This window comes from Dipteris shenzhenensis, chromosome 6, assembly GCF_047967505.1.
Source record: "Dipteris shenzhenensis isolate YYH24624 ecotype China chromosome 6, Dip_SZ_1.0, whole genome shotgun sequence".
NCBI lineage: Eukaryota > Viridiplantae > Streptophyta > Polypodiopsida > Gleicheniales > Dipteridaceae > Dipteris > Dipteris shenzhenensis.
In genome coordinates this window covers 58,592,779-58,609,814 of record NC_141601.1, presented here as the reverse complement: position 1 = coordinate 58,609,814, position 17,036 = coordinate 58,592,779, and the positions used below count along the sequence as shown (strand labels likewise).

The 17,036-nt window shown below is 42.0% G+C and overlaps 1 protein-coding gene across 2 annotated transcripts in view; it reads right to left on the bottom strand.

Moving 5' to 3' along the window:
* Positions 1–7,060, bottom strand: part of LOC147901424 (uncharacterized) — a 30,072-nt gene extending 23,012 nt beyond the window's left edge. For both annotated transcript variants that reach the window (XM_087375409.1, XM_087375410.1), the window contains exons 1-2: positions 6,952–7,060; positions 6,360–6,830 (exon numbers count right to left, since the gene is read on the bottom strand). In XM_087375409.1, the coding sequence (XP_087231535.1) occupies positions 6,360–6,830; positions 6,952–6,988 (508 nt within the window). In that variant the 5' untranslated portion in view covers positions 6,989–7,060. The remainder of the gene's footprint in view (positions 1–6,359; positions 6,831–6,951) is intronic.
* Between the last annotated feature and the right edge of the window lie 9,976 nt (positions 7,061–17,036).

The window sequence follows — 17,036 nt, the reverse complement described above, 5'->3', positions numbered from 1 at the left end:
TCCTAATGTCAAATGGTTAGGTTAGGAAGGGAGAGAGGGCCTTGCTCATGCTATGGGCTGGCCAGCAGCAGTCCTTGTGCCGTGTGACAGCTCTCTTGGAGGTGCCTATGTAGCCCATTGTGGTGTGCCTGTGTGGCAACGTTTGAGGCAGCATACCTGCAGTTATCCAGCCCCGAGCCTGTTTGTAGGCAAAGGTGGGCCGACCTGCTGGTCGGCCACCTAGTCTGCCTGATTGGACTCTGTAGGGCAGGTGGTCAGCCCCTATTGGCTGCGTGGCAGCCCTTTATAGGGCATGAGGCTGAGGTGGCCTAGTTGGCCCGTTTCTTGCAAGAGGGGAGCCCCTTGATAGGGCTGTGTGGCAGCCCCTATAGGCTGTAGGGTGGGTTCGGCCCTAAGGTAAGTGAGTCGACCGGCCCACCTCAGGCCTGCTAGTCAGCCTAGTAGACCAGCCGACTTTTTTTTTCTTTTTTTTTTTTTTTGGGGGGGGGGGGGGTCCCTCCCTCACTGGTGGCATCTCAGTGTGGAGCACAGTTGTGCCTATATAGCAGAGGTTTCCCCCTGCAGTAGTGGAGTTTTGTCCTGAGATTCCTTGTAGTCTCTCGTCTCTCTCTCTCTCTCCTTTCCAGTTCAGTTTGTGAGTGGTTGGCTCTCTCTCTCTCCATTTCTGTTCAGATCCGCTCTACTTCTCACAACTTGTTCTAGTTAACCGAAATCAACTTTCTTTGACCAAGTACAAATTCGTGACAGCACCCACCCTTCTCTCCTGATCCTTTTTCTAGAAAAAAGATGCATCAATATGTGCAGTCCCCTCACATCCATCTCCTCCAGATGGTGTGGCAATCTTCTGTTAGAGCATGGCTAGGCTAGTAGGCAGACCATTGGTTAAGAGCCCTCATGGAAGGGAAAGAGGTGAGCCTGAGTCATCTTTTCACATTCTTGCTTGAGTTTCAAAAACTTTATTGAGTAATGAAGTTAAAGCTTTAATTGTGATATCTAGACTATTAAGCTCAACCTGACGAAGTTCATTGTAAAGAATATCATACATGTCATTATTAATTTCAGGCTCCCCTTCAGCAAGTTTAAAACTATAAGCTTGAGAAGAAGCCATAAATACATTTTGCTCTACATCCACAATTAGCCTCGCTCATAAAAAGCTTGCTTAGCACTAACTCTAAATACATGAGAGGATTCCATGATTAAATGAAGCAGATATCATAGGATACTAACCCAAGTCATAAGATTCAAACTATATGAAATTTACAACTTTAACTTTACTTGCCAATTTTCCTGTCTTGACTATAGAAAGATGCCGAAATTTTGAATTCAAAATGAGCAAGCCCACATCAATGATCTGAATAAATAGCAGCATATATAAATACCTACTACGTCTAATACTATCCAAATTGAGTTTAAAATATGCCCAAATACTTGTATGGTCGATGCAATTACTCCATCAAATAAAGGCCTTCGTCGACCTGCTAAATGTATAGGTACTTACCCGTAACGATCTGTGGTGTAAAAGCAATTATCCATTTTCTGCGCTCCACATAGGCAAACTACTTTGATAATCTCCCTTCTTTGGGTAGACAACCCATCGTAAGGCACCACACAGTTGTGTGTGATTCACAATTGCATAACATGTGACAATATTTTACTTGCAAAATTACATCAGACGATCCGTGCCCCTAGTAATTGATCTTCCACTTGGCTCGCCACTGGGACTCCTTCACAACCGAGAAGCCACACTGGCCAACACAGCCATGCTCGTACTATTAAAGTGATGCACGGTCGCATTGAAGGAGACACCCCCAGCTAATCAACACCCAATCATTTATTCATCTTGATAATCTATCAAGTAGGTGGCCACGTTACACAGATTGTCGACGATCATAAGGATTTGTCAAACAATCACCCGCTCCTTTACCACCGGCTGCAATCTATGCCCATGTTACGCACAGACAGCCTACCTCAATCATCGTCGCATGAAGCAAGCTCACACTTCACACAAGCGGCATGCCCAGTTCACAGTTACGTATTGCAGTCCCAATTCGCCATCACATGACTAATGGCACTTGTATGCATATCAATTCGTAGCAAACACAATGCACGCTCCACCGTGTCACAACTTTACACATATAACCAACTCCCCAAGGTCCCTGCTTGATGCTCTCATACTAGTGTAACAACCGCACAACTAGCATTGGATAAGATGACTAAATATGTGAACAATGGACTCGACACCCTACCTCGGCAGTTCACCTAGTGAGACACTACTAGAACCCACCAATGCACCATCTACAACCCCTAAACCCAATGGCCATTTACCAAATAGGTCCTAGCACAATTAGCACCTCTAGTTAATACTTACTACACAGATTGTCCCTTATTCCACTAATTGCCCCATTTCAGCATTATTAGCCTCTTAAGCCACTTAGGCCTACTCAATTTATGACTACTCTCTTAAGCTCCTAGTTTCCTAATCCTCCCCTTGGGGTAATTTCATACCATACTATTATTATGTAACAATAAACTCCTTGTATGGGGCTCATCTAGTTGGCTCCTTGCGAGCCGGCCCTATTCTGGAGGGGGGGATCCCTATCCCTCCAGCCCTATAAATAGAGGGCTTTCGGCAGACTCTACCTATTTCCAAGCAACACAGGAGAAGTGATTGAGCATCTAGGCTCCCTGTAGATCTCAGCAATACAATCACATCTTATTGTGGTTCTCTTTGGATACTATGTTCCGATTCAAGCGGAGACCAGGATACTCGGCATTCCATGACTACCTATTGTTTTCTACTAAAGTCAGAAGTCATTTCTTGGCTCAGTAAGAAACAGCAAATGGTTGCTCTTTCATCTATGGAGGTGGAGTACAAAGTGGCTTGCATGGCATTATGTGAGTCCTTATGGCTCAGGCAGATCCTTAAACATCATGGAGGTCCTACAAGAAGAAGTAGAGGAGATCTTTAACGACACAATCAAAGTTGCATTGCGATTGCAAAGAACCCGGTGTTTCACGCACGGATGAAACACATTGAAGTTCACTATCACTTCCTCAAAGAGCGATAATGGACGAACTGATCGAGTTCACCTATTGCCCACCAAAAGAAAATTTCACAGAGACAATGCTACAGACCTATTCACCAAGGCTCTTTCTCGTAATCAGATGGAGCATCACATTCAACGCATGGGGGTCTGCCCACATTGAGTCAATGAGAGGGGCTGTTAGAGATTACTGGCCCACTTGTGAGCCCATATGAGGAGAATGAATGGGTAGTAGATCTATAGGTTAGGCAAGAATGGTGAATAACTACTGCAATCCTCAAATAGAGGTGACTAGCAGCAAATTAGGGGTTGCAGGTCACAACTAGTAGACATGTGCCTCGAAGGCATGTAGGACTGACCTGTTCATGCAACAAAATTGCAGGTAGGGTCAGCCAGATGGTTGGGAGATCTAGTCAGCTGGTTAAATGAAAGTGGTTGGCGAGATTTAGGGCTGGAAGAGGCTCTTGCATCAATTTATGCATCCCACTGGAGTCCTCTTCACCAAGGCATGCAGGAGCACACACAGGCAACAGCTGCTAGTAGCCTTCCTCTTCTAAGAGCTGAATCCAAAATCTAGGTTAGACTGCACCCTAACCCCAATCCAAGCCTGGATCATAGACCTTCGCAAAGTGGATTGCCCCTTCAAGTGTCTCGAGTTTTTTACGCTTGATCTCGTTCTGGTAGTCTTTTGAGTGGCCTACAAACGAGGAAAAAGACAAAGTGTCTCAAAAAATATAACCGTGACCTTCTTTATAAAGGAGACCAAGGACTTTCCACTCTTATTCAGAATATATTATCAAACGTCTGGCTTGAGAAGGGCCTCACACCACTCGTTCCAAGTTGTAGGAGCGGAGGGCTTTTCCTTTAAATCCAGCTACCATGAAAAGAGCTTCCCTCGGAGATATGTCTCTAAAAAAGTAGCACGGACATGATCAAGATAGCAATTGTTCGCAAAATGTGCCTCACCCCTACTCAACCAAAAGTGCACATATTCTAGTGCAATTTTCCTCTTTTCACCTCAATATTATATATCTTAGTCGAAAAGTTTGGCATCCCATTATCTAAATGATAGGACCCATGACTTTGGTGCAGCAAGAAAACCTGTTGATACGTAGTCTGCATCAACTGGAATAGATTCTATAGCACCTAGGCATTGATCTAGACAACTTGCACCTGAGGTTGCGCAGAAGGTCCAGGGACATCTAAAGATATGCTCCCTCTCAAAGATTCATATTGATGTTTATAAGCTGTTGTTTTGAGATTGTACGGCTGTTTTGTTGGGTGACGGATTTGGACAGTCCTTCGCTTGGTGTAACATACTGCAACTGTTTGTCAACAGCTGCATTGTAGCACTGCTAGCAGGGGACAATGATGCACTTCTGGTTGTTTTGGCTGGTGCAGCAGCAGACTGTGGCTGTCTGCATTGTTCTGGTGTAGCAGTGTCAGTTTCACACAGAGAATTGTAGCAAGCAACGGATTGGATTTGCATTGGCCGTTGGCAGGGGCTATCATTTCTTATGGCTGTTAGAAATCAACTAACAGAGGGTACGCACAGCGGAAGACTGATAATAGCCCAGGAGATCACACAGTGTGTGTGTGGGAGTGGAATCACAAACTTCTTAACTTAATGTGCATCACATAGATGTGCAGACTCATCAATAGACAATGAACCAGCCAGATATAGAAACCACCAAAATAATATATTTCCATCCAAAGCTATGGACACAATACAAAAGAGATGGATCCAGAGTCCCACGAATGGTGTGGTCCTCTGATCTTACCACAAGGTACTTCTACTATCTGCTGGATATCTCTAGACTCGAGTCCACGTGCTTCACCTCGAGCATCTGTAGACTTTCTGTCCATATCCTTCTACCTTACTGCCTATGTACAGCCCAGGTAGGCAGCCCTCTGTGAGCTAAGTCTGCAGCTCCTCAGCCCAGTTCACTTCTGATCATAGCGCCAACTGGTGCTGCTCTGCTGCTCCTTCCTGCTCCCTCAAGTGCTGCTGCAAAAGATAATGAATGAGGGCCTGGAGGCCCTCCTTTTATAGCCCCCAAGGGCTGCTGCAAAAACAGACCAGGCAGGCTGCCTATGGCCGACCAGGGCCTGCCCTGGTCTGCCTATAAATGCCCCTGTGGGGCTCTCTTTTCTAGGGCCTTAAGCCCACACTCCAAGGGCTTTAGCCCTCCTTTCAAGGCAGGGTCCCAGCCCCCTTTGTCTGCCTATATAAGGTCTGGTTGGCTGGCTCCAACCAGCCCAACCAGCTCCTCCATGTGGCCGACCCCACTGCTGATCTGCCGCACCCTGTTTTGCGCCTCTGCCATGGCTCTTTTGCAGGCCCATAGCCTGCCTTTTTCCGGCACCTTTTGGCCTGCCATGCTGCGTCATGTGCCAGTTCTTTTCTGCCTCCTGTGCGCCTCTATCAGGGGCCTGTTCCAGCCCGCATATCCATGCCATGCTGCGCATCTGCCAGGCTGCTGTGTGCTCTTACCTTTTCTCTTGGGCACATGCCCTAGGTCTCCCACCCCCACTCTCCTCATATGGGGGCTTACAGATGGGGAGGTGACCTTTCCAACAATGGCTTCATGGAGGATTGTGGGGTCTCGACTCTACGACTACCCTAACAATACCAAGGGTACTTTACATGACCCTAGTTAACCTGACCTCCATAACACTAGCCACACGTTATGTCCAGACGTGGACAACAATTATGGTGTCCATTCAACATTGTGTTTTGGGGCAGGCCTTAAGGTTAAGCTACACATCACAACGAGTGGGAGTGAGCTTTAGAGGGCGTCTTGAGGACAAGCTTATATATAGTCAACTCAGTTCCTTCTTCCGTATTATACCAGCCTTGAGTATGGACCAGTACACCAGAAACCAAATTCAAAGTAAAAACCCACTCTGCCTACATATTCTTTCCTAGCGACAGTACAAGGAGCGGCACATTACTACCTTTCAGCTATGCTTCATCTCATCCACCTAGGCAGTGGCAAAAATCTGGTCCCCTTAAAAGTCCCCTTACGTTCATTGCAAAGGATGCATGCCCAAGTAGAAAGCGTGATTTAGGTTTTCTTTGTGGCCACTGTTACCAAATTGTCCGTGGACTTCCCGCAGAGGGATAGGACGCAAAGGTTCATCAACACAGGATTCTCAAGGTTTTACATTGTAATTCCAAATATTTCAGGATTGGATTCACCTGACAGCAGTTTCATTTCCCACCTAACAACCGTCTGTCATTCTGCATTGCCTGCAGAAGCATGCTAGTGCGAAAGAGGGGGAATTGAAGTACTATAATAAAAAAGGACCTACCTTTACAATGCTGTAGACTGAGCCTTTCTAGAAATCTGAAGTTCTTGCTGATGATGAGCAGATCCCCGTCGCCAACGCCTGGATAGAAAGACCTCGATACGGATTGTGCAAAGTCTAGATCCAGCACATGACTGAAGCGAGCAGCAAGGCGCTCTAACATCAAAGGGCCAGCGCGTGCTCCAAGGCGCTGCCTTTCGCTGCTCTGTAGAGTCAACCATCGCTTGCAAACAAGACCGTAATTATCCTTCTCACTCTGCGTCTGCAATTTTGCTAAAATTGCCATGAGGCTGTCATCCGTGAGCACATCATTGATACAGACATCGGCTGCGTCTGTATTAGAATCGGGACTACCAAGAACCCCATCTTCGCAGGTATCCGGATGAGTGGCGCTAGAGGACTGCCGGAGAGAAGGAACTTGAAACACGGCAGAGTTTGCTGCTGAATGCTCACAACTGCAATCCGTTCGAGAGCCTGCAGCTCCAAATATCAGGAGTTCTTAACTGTAATTTGCATTGCACAAGCAGACGACTGTTGCCATTTTAAACCTGCTTTTCTGAGCTTACCAAGCTTGTGGCAGTTGCTACAAACGTACCCGTGTCCGATGCAAGGAGCTGATGATGATCTTTCATCCTCGCGAAGAATCCCGGCTGCTTGGAGGGTAGAAGGGCACTTTCTTATTACTAGCTATGAAAGTATTGAACTCGAGCTGCTGTCTTTGGTAATGGATTTGTATCTAAAACAATGTTTGCGATCTTGTCACTTTAGAATGGACGACACGTGTAAGAGAATTGTCCACGTGTGTAAGGCCACTTACACACCGGGGCCCTAGTCAGCCAACCACATGGTGTGGCAGCGTTGGTCGTGTTATTTTCGAGCTTCGCTTAGCTTTGGGGGGCGAGATGGCCCACCCAAGGGCTTGGGCAAGGGCTTTCTTCTTGCCCATGACAAAACTCGAGCCCAAGATGTGCTGCCACGTACGTGAAAGCCACCAGGCATGGCGGTGTATCACTACTCCACCTGCTAGCAACATTTTTAATAAGGCATGGGCAGGCGGGGTTTCGATGTGTAACCACCCTAAGACAATTGTGTAATTGATGTTGTCGATCTCCAGGCCATGGGTTGTGATCAGTATGGACTTCATCATGCCTCTTTCAAAATCTCACGGCTATCCATTATGGTAGTCGACTACTTTTTCTAAACAAGCGCCACTCATTCCAGCCAAGGAACCAATGCCAAGGAAGCTAATGGCTAAGTTGTAATTTCAACATATCTTTAAGTATATCGGACCTCCCTTAGCCATTGTGTTAGACCAGGGCCCAAGGTTATTGAGTGACATATGGCAAGAATTGTTCAAGATCTCATAAACACAGATTATGTTCTCATGATCCGAACATTTGGAGATAGTCTTCACATAGATATCTTGGAGGTTTATTACAACAACTAGATTCATAGTAGCAGTACGGACTTCACTCCCAATAGGTTAGGAAGTTATCACCCCAACAACTCTAGCTTTTGGAGTAAAAAAATTTGATGGCTAATGCAGAAGAGTTATTGAATCGGTGGTTGAAAAGAATGAAGATAACAAAAGAGAGCCTATTTCAAACTAAGGTCATAATGGCAAAGTATCACAATCGCAAACACGGAAAGGTCGAGTTCTTATGGTGTTGGTAAGTGCCCGAAATGTCAAACTTCCAAAGAGCATGATGCTAAAGTCCAATCACATGTCTTATGGACCATACAAGGTACTCTATGTCATCAATGATCAGTATGGACTTTATCATGCCTCTTTCAAAATCCCATGGCTTCACAGCTATCTATTATGGTAGTCGTCTACTTTTTCTAAACAAGGTGGGGCTCCCACTAAGGCCCTGCCTTATGGAATGTTATTGGAGGTGTAAGTGTTAGTGTTTATTATGTGCAAATGTATGCAATGGAATGGTTTATCCCCAGAATATGCGAATGAGGTACGTGCTTACAGTCAAGGTTCTTTGAAAGTAGTCCATCATGGTGTGTAGATTTGTTGATTGTGGTGTTCTTTGAGAGGTATCTATGCTCAAGTCGCCATTATGGCCTCTCTTTCAACAAGGTAGCACAATCACTAAGTCCCCATTTAGAGAAAATAGCTTGAATAAATATTACAAAATTTTTTCCTAGTAACTTGTAAAAGGGAAACGAAAGGTGTAAATTGGAAGGAAAGGAAAATAGAAAAATGCAAGTGAAGGTGACTGAATAAAGATGAGAGGAGAGAAAAGAGATAAAAGAGGGGATGGACCATTAAATATGAGTGGGGACTTGGCCATTTTGGTGATATTATCACATGCAAGCTAAATGACAAAACAATTCACCACCCAGGTCCCACACAAAGTGATATGATTTAGGATCTTCAAAAAGAGACAAAAACTTGAACCTAAGATTCACTTGGATGACATCGTGTCGCACACAACTGCTTTGCATTCGTTCTGCCCCTTGCCTCTCTTAGCCCTTAGTCAATCCTCTCTCCACACCCTTTCCCTCTCTTAGCCCTCACTCAGCCCTCTCTCAGCTCTTCTTATCCTTGAATCACCAAGTGATAATAAAAAAGTGGTGATTTAAGAATTCAAAGTAGTAGGTCTCCATGATCCTCAAAAAGTGGCGATCTAAGAATTCAAAGGAGGTGGTCTCCAAGGTTCTTAACTTTCCTCCCGAAAACAATTTGGTGATTAAAAAAAGGCAAAGACCACAAGCATATTTGCCTTATCTTTGGAAAAAAAAGGATCAAATTTTGGAGGGGCATTAATTTTTGCTCAAGAATCCAAATTTAGAGCTTTTTGAACCCACATCATGCTCTTGATTTTGTATTTCTAAATTGGCTTTTTTGGTGGGCAATGGGAGTGGAAGCCCAACTATCAATGTGCACAAGTGCTTGAGTCATCACCAAGATGACATCAGTGGTGGCAAAATTTAATGCGCTACTAAATTGCTCATTAGTCAACACAAAATAGCTGAAGCCAGAGTGTAGTTTCTCCATTTAGGAACCCTGCGGGGACTTATCATGAGTAGATTGGAAATATGGAAGGGAGATATTAAGTGGAAGGGTGGCTCTATCTTATTGGTTAGGGTGCTCATCTATCCTTCCTATACCAACTCCAACTGCTGTCATGGATGACCTTTTCAGAACTCTTAAGGTTAGATGGAAGCTGAAGGATAGTAGAGATGCATGGTATGCCATGGTTTGACAAATTATGGGTTAAACAAGTTTCAGAGAAGATGTCTTGTCTTGCATGGCTTATACTTCACAAATCACTTTGGACTAATGCTAGAGGACTCGGCATAGGGAAGGGAGATGGAAAGTGTAACAAATGCTTTGACACTATGGAGGCCTTAGGGTGGTGGTGATTACGAGAGGTAGAGTTATCAACTCTAGCGAATTGGTAAGCCTATTGATCCAAGAGGAGGATAGGAGAAAAGGATAAATGGAAGACCACATTGATGGTGCACTACTGGCTAGAAGACCTTGAGTTTTTGAATGATGTTGAATGGGTAATCCATAGTTTACCCCCATCTTTGAGAGCCACAGGGTGGGGTGATTGCTAGAGGTAGAGTTATCAACTCTAGTGAATTGGTAAGCCTATTGATCCAAGAGGAGGATAGGAGAAAAGGAGGCTTCTTGCCTTTGAACTAGCTATTGCACATCCTTGAAAGACTATTGCCTCAAAAAATGCACAACATGGCGAAAGTTCTTAGTCTCAACCATAGTCAACAAAGACAATAGTCTTTCACTAAGCAAAGCCCATTTGCAAAGAGATGCGAGAACATGGTCAATGGACTCCCATACTCAAAGAGGGAGATTTTTATGAAGGATGCATTTATGGGGAAGCAACATAAAGAATCTTTTCCCAAGGATTAGGCCACAAGAGCTAAGAGAACATTGGAGCTGGTGCACAGTGATATTGTAGGCTATATGACCAATATGCCATCACTAGTTGGTAGTAAATATTTTGTTACCTTTATTGATGACTATACTAGAAAGGTATTTGTCTATACCATGAAGTAAATGTCTAAAATACTTGAAAAGGTTAAGGAGTTTCCTACGGAAGAAACTCATTCTAATTGTCGAATCAAATGTCTTCAAATTGACAATAGGTGAGAATATGTCTCTAAATAATTTACTAGGTGTCGCAAGTAATGGATGATTTTTCCTTTTCTAAAGCATAGTAATAGAATGGAGTAGAAAAAAGGAAGAACCACACCATTGTTGAGTGTGCAAGGGGCATGATGCAAATAGAGGACGTGCCTGATAAGTTTTGGGTAGAAGCAGTTTGCACAGTGGTGAGACTATACTATGAAATATATTTGTCTACATCATAAAGGAAATTCTAAACTACTTGAAAAGTTAAAAGATTTCAAGATTAGCACAAAAAATAAGTCTAGTTTCCAAATCAAATGTCTTCGATTTGACAATGGTGGGATAATACGTCTCTAAAGATTTATTGGGATTCACACATAATGGGGTACATAGAGATTTTTTTTTGCTTACAACATGGCAACAAGATGGAGTAGCCAAAGGGACAAATCGCACCATTATTTAGTGCGAAAGGAGTATGATGCAAATAAAAAAGTGCTTGACAAGTTTTTAGTAGAAGTAGTTTGGACAATGGTTCCCTACTTATGCTTATGTGATATGACACCATAGGAAGCATGGATTGGAAATAAGCCAAATTTCTAGCATCTTAATTTTTTTGGATCAACTACCTATGCTCATGTGTCAAAGGATAAGAAGGGTGAGTTTGATTTCAAGGGTGAGAAGTGCATTTTGGTTATGTATAGAAACATAAAGCTTATAAGCTATACAATCTTGCAACTCATATAATGTTTACTTCTTGTGATGTGTTGTTTAATGAGAAGGTAAAACAAGGTACTTGCCATCATGCTTATGAGGAGCCAAATGGAAGAGCAGACAAAGAAGTGGTTAACAATGCTATAAATGTAGATTTGCAAGACATTTAGAGAATATGGAATATTTAATGATATGTAACCTAGCATGAGTAAGATCATTCAATGGAATGGGGTGGAATCTCCTAGACATTATATAAATTCTCAGCCAAAGATTCATCTCATGGTCACCTCATCCAAGGAGCGAATAAGTTAGTGGACGAAGTAGTTAGAGAACACTGTCAAGGACATGAAACCTAGAAGATTGCAAACAACTTATAGGTGTTGCATGGCACATGCCAAAGATCTTGTCAACTTCTAAGAGGCAATAGATCCAAGGAATGGGCTGATGCCATGAACGAAGAGTATAATGGAATTCTGGAAAATGAAGCTTGGGAGTTGATGGAACCATTGAAGGGAAAGAATGTGATTATTGCAAATGTGTCTAAAAGGTCAAGCCTAAAGCTAACAAGCATGTGGACAAGCATAAGGCAAGATTGGTGGCAAAAAGATATGCTTGACAGGAGGACATTTACTATGAGGAGACTTTTGCCGGGTGAAGCCTTATTTTTTCTTATGCTTGTAGTATGGGATTATGCTTGCATCAGATGGATGCCAAGCCTACATTCCTTAATGGAGAACTACAATAAGAGGTGTATAAGCATTAACCAAAAGGATTTGTGGAAAAGGGCCTGAGCATTTAGTGTGCAAGTTAAAGGAGGCACTTTGTGGTAGTCCACGGGTACAGCAAGATTGATACTTATTGCAAGCAACAAGGGTTCACAAGAAATGAAATTCATCATGGAGTTATGCAAAGAGAAATGTAGATTCTCTCACAATTATTGCAATTTATGTGGATGACCTCATTATAGCAAGAAGTAAAATAAGTTGATTAAGGAGGTCAACGTTAATCTTTGCAAATAGTTTGAAATGGATGATTTGGGATTCTTGCAGTATGTTTTGTGTGCTGGGATAGAACAAATAGAGGAAGGCACATTTTTGAGGCAAAAAAGATACATTGACTCCATGTTGGATTAGTTTGGAATGTTGGATGCCATACTTCTAAGTATACCTATTGAGACTAGGCACAAGATGCAGAAGTTGAAAAGTGCAACATCAATTGTTGAGACTGGGCATAATGTAAAGAAGTTGGAAAGTTCAATATTCTCAAATCCTACATTATACCAAGAAGCGATTATAAGTTCATCTACTTGATGACACCAGCATGGGTTGATATTTTCTATGTAGTAGGGCTAGTAAGCTAGCTCATGGAAAAGCCATGTGTCCACCATTGGAATGGAATGAAGTAGGTTTCTAGATACCTTAGTGGGACAACCAATAATAGGCTGGCATATTTCAAAGAGAGCATATATGGAAAACCACAACTAGAGGGGTTCTATGGTGCAAACTTGGGAGGAGGCCCCAAATTCAAATCTATTTTAGGATACACTTTTATGCTGAATGCTCATTGTGTGTCTTGGTCTAGCAAAAAATCAAGCAACCATGGCATTGTCTACACAAGAGGCTACGTACATATCTCTTACATGTTGCACATGTGAAGCCATTTGGATTTGGAGGCTCTTGGCCCCCGCCATCCAAGATGATGCTATCATGATCTTTTGTGATAAACCAGAGTGCCTTTGCCTTGGCAAAGATTCCAAAGAGTATGAAAGGTCAAAGCACATTGACATCTTCTACCATTTAATATAGCATTAGCTAGAGGAAGGAACTATTCAACCAATTCACTATTTGTCTAAGAACAAGGCAAGAGATTTGTTCACAAAAGCCTTGTGGATCATGAGAAGTTTTGTCATCACCCAATGTATATATGGTGGGTCACATAGTAATATGTTGTATACACGGGGAACTCTAGAAGCGATTTTAAGTCACAATGTGAATAGTCTTTATGGACTTTGGGTACCCCACATTAGGGTCAATATATATTGTATCATATGTATCTTTATGCTAAGAGAAAATAAAAAATAGTGTACATTTTCTGTAGCTAATAGGTTGGTGTCTTCTCTCCTCATCACTGTGTGTTTTGAGTATGTGAGCTATGTGTTCACTTCTAACACAAATGAAATCTAGGAAAAGATATTGTACATGCATCATCTCCTTACCCAATGAAATTTAAGAGGGATTATCAAGGATGATGTAAATTGCACCCCACCATAAGGTCATAGGTTGAAGACCTAATCCTAACTCGTTAAGTGGTTCATGTATATATTCACTTTGTGCTCAATAAAACATAGTGTAGAATTAGCTATCTTGTGCACTCTACTCTCTCCCCCCCCTACTCTAACAAGAATTGGTTGCAAATATTAATAGTTGGGGAAAAATGACTCATGCCACAAGAAGATGGAGGCTGAATGAATCCCACAATTCTAGACATGTCAAGATCTTATTGGTTTCATTAGTCATAAGGTCTTCAATTAGTAGCATTTGGCATAGATCAATACAATGACCATCTGAGCAACCTTCTAGTTAAAGTGCAACACATGGCTATCGAGTTCATATGAGAATAACATACAAGTGTTGCAAAAGTCTATTTGTTGAAGATGGCCAAAGCAAAAAATGTATCAACAAACTCCTACTTTTGTTGCATTGCATAGACACCTTTGAATAATTAATATAGAAATCTATTGAGAGAAGTCAAAAGAAACGGTGTGGCCCCTTGGAGTAAATAAAAGACTTTTTATAGATCATTGGTAGCTTTAAGGACCTTCAAGTTTAGATGAATACTAGGTTGAAGAAGAACTAGCAATTACCACAAAAGAAAGCAAGAGAAATACAAAAGAGGTGGGATTGACTTGGAGGTGTATGAAAAAGTGCCTCTCAGTGTGAATCATCCATGACTCCATATGAGGAAGACATCTTGAGGGACTACTTCTATTCCCCAAAGGCAAAAGATCCAAATGAGGAAGACATCTTGAGGGACTACTTCTATTCCCCAAAGGCCAAAGATCTTGAGCACCCTCTCTCACCTTGAATTAATCCCAACTTTGAATCTCCCCCAGCCTAGCTAAAAGTTGGAACAATTTTGCCCAAACAAGGCCGAAATGCCATAAAAAGCAATGGTTCAAGGGTTCCAAGTAGCCAGTTCAAGACAATGAGGCAGAATTATTGTTTGAGATGTCTTTGCCCATTATATCTCAATATGCCCATCAATTGTAGAACAACCCATAGAGTAAAAGAAATAAAGGAAGAGCCCTATAGGCAATAGGAAGCTACATTAACCAATGTGATTATCAAATAGATGAACTTTTAAGATCGATCGAGGAAGCTACTAGTGATTCCAAAAGAGAGAATCAATCAATGCAATAACTAGAAATGGAACTAGTGGAGAATCACAAGTCATGTCCTCTAGTGGTGCAACAAGTTCCTTGTTTAAATTAGGATGGCCTAGGAAGCTGAAGATTGTTACTTGAACAATTGGAAAGAAACGTTTGCATTTGTGAGCACCTAGGCAATGTATGCAAATGTTGTTTTCCACTTGTTCAAGTAGCAAACTTCAACTTCCTAGTTTAAACAAGGAACTTGTTGCACCACTTAGAGGACATAACTTGTGATTACTACACCACTTCCTATTACTACACCACTTCCTTTTCTAGTTGGTGCATTGATTGAGTCTCTCTTTTGGAAGAACTAGTAGCTTCCTTGATTGATCTTAAAAGTTCATCTATTTGATAATCACATCGGTTAATGTAGCTTCCTACTACCTACAGGGATCTTCCTTACATACATACATACATATACATGTGTATGTATGTATGTATGTATTGAACCATTGAGGGGAGGTTACCAGAGGCTAGAAGAGGAGTTGGGGTACTATGGCATTTGCATTTGAGCTATTGAGGGAAAAAATAATCAAGACGAGAATTCAAAGCGACATTGGATCAAATGCATATTGACCTCAAAGCTTGTAGAAGAGATCTAAAGGAGTCAAGGGCCAAAATTTGAGATATTGAAGAATTCATCATCAACTTTCAAAAGTCCCAAAGGGAATGCAAGTTTGATATATCAATGTTCTCTATAAAAAAATAGCAGGGTGTGGTTTTTAGAGAATAGCTAAAGCAAAAACCATTCTTCCATAGTAACAACACATCGGCATCTCTTTTCTTTTAGCTTCCTTCATTATATCAGCAACTACTTGCTGTGTTTCTTGAGAATCATCCCTTCGAGTTCACAATAGGCTAGGAAGTGATCACCCCAACAACTCTAGCTTTTGGAGTAAAACAAATTGATGACCTCATGTAGAAGAGTTATTGAATCAATGGTTGAAAAGAATGAAGATAGCAAAAGAGATCCTAATTTCAAAGTAAGGATAGAATGGCAAAGTCTCACAGTCAAAAACAGAGGAAGGTTGAGTACTTCAAAGACAACTTGGTGTTTGTAAGTGCCCAAAATGTCAAACTTCCAAAGAGCATTTTGCTATAGCCCAATCACAAGTATTATGCACCATACAAGGTACTCTATGCCATCAACAATGTGACTTACAGACTTGTACTAATTCCCAAGGTCATGATTCAAAACGCCTTTTAAGTACAACTTCTAAAGTGTTTCTATGTACATAATGGATTTGGTAGGAAAGTCCCCTCATCACTCTCTTATTAGCCCGCCATATAAATTGGAGGCAATTGTGGAGTTGAGAATGCTATAGGGTAGATTAGAGTTCCATGAAAATTTTCAAGGCTGCCTATGACAAAATGTAGAGATGGCTTGCAAAGGTATTTGTGATAGAAAAAGCACTTTCGATTGTAATTGAGTATTGTAATTGAGTACTACGATACACCTTGATGTAACTCCAAACTTCAAACAAAGTTCAAGCTCATGTGCTTGAGGCAGCAGATGCCCAACATCATACATTCTCTCTATCTAAATAAAATCTATTGTGTATTTTATACTCGCGTCCATTTGTGGGTTACCTTTTCTAAGAGTACACTTGCATGCATGAGCAAGATGGGATAGGAATAGAAAGCATGTATATGAGGAGGAGGGGAATGGAAGCCGATCACAGGTGGAGCTACCCCTCACCTGCATGTGCACTGAGGGCCCTAAGTGAGGATGTTCAAACTCCCATTAGGGACCCATAACTGTAAGTGATGGACTTTAAGAGACCCGTAACTTTTGTGTTTAGACTCCAATTAGGACGTTATTGGACCGATGCCCCAAGTTGTCAAGCTTAACATGTTGGGGTTGTTGGTTGACCCTTGTTGATTTGTAAGTGTTATTTGTTGGGAAAGCATAACAAGGAATGCCATGAGTCCAATTGTTGGGGATGTTCATTAGCTATGAACCATTTATGTTTCACTTGTCATATATAGGTCATGACTGATTTCTTTAGTAGACAAAATATATGGCCATGGATCTATTATTGGCATGTGCCCTTGCTTATGCGACCCCGCAATGCATATCATCATCATCATCTACTCTTCGCTTTTGACTACATCCAACTTGCCACGATACCTCTTCCAAATCCCATTGAAAATTTTTGGTACCTTGTCTTCCTTCACTATCACCAACATCTGACATCGTTGTTTAACAACCCACAACCTCTTTGCCTCACAGGTAATTAGGGCTTAGGGTGCTTAGCAATCAACTACCACGTTAGCCCTAACCACATCAACAACCACATCACCACCAATAAGACACATCATCAATAACCACATCATCTACCCAATCAACCCTAAGTGCAACATCATTACAATTGTCATGACATTAGGATAAATCATCATTTGCCTGATCATTAGCATAGCCACATCATGA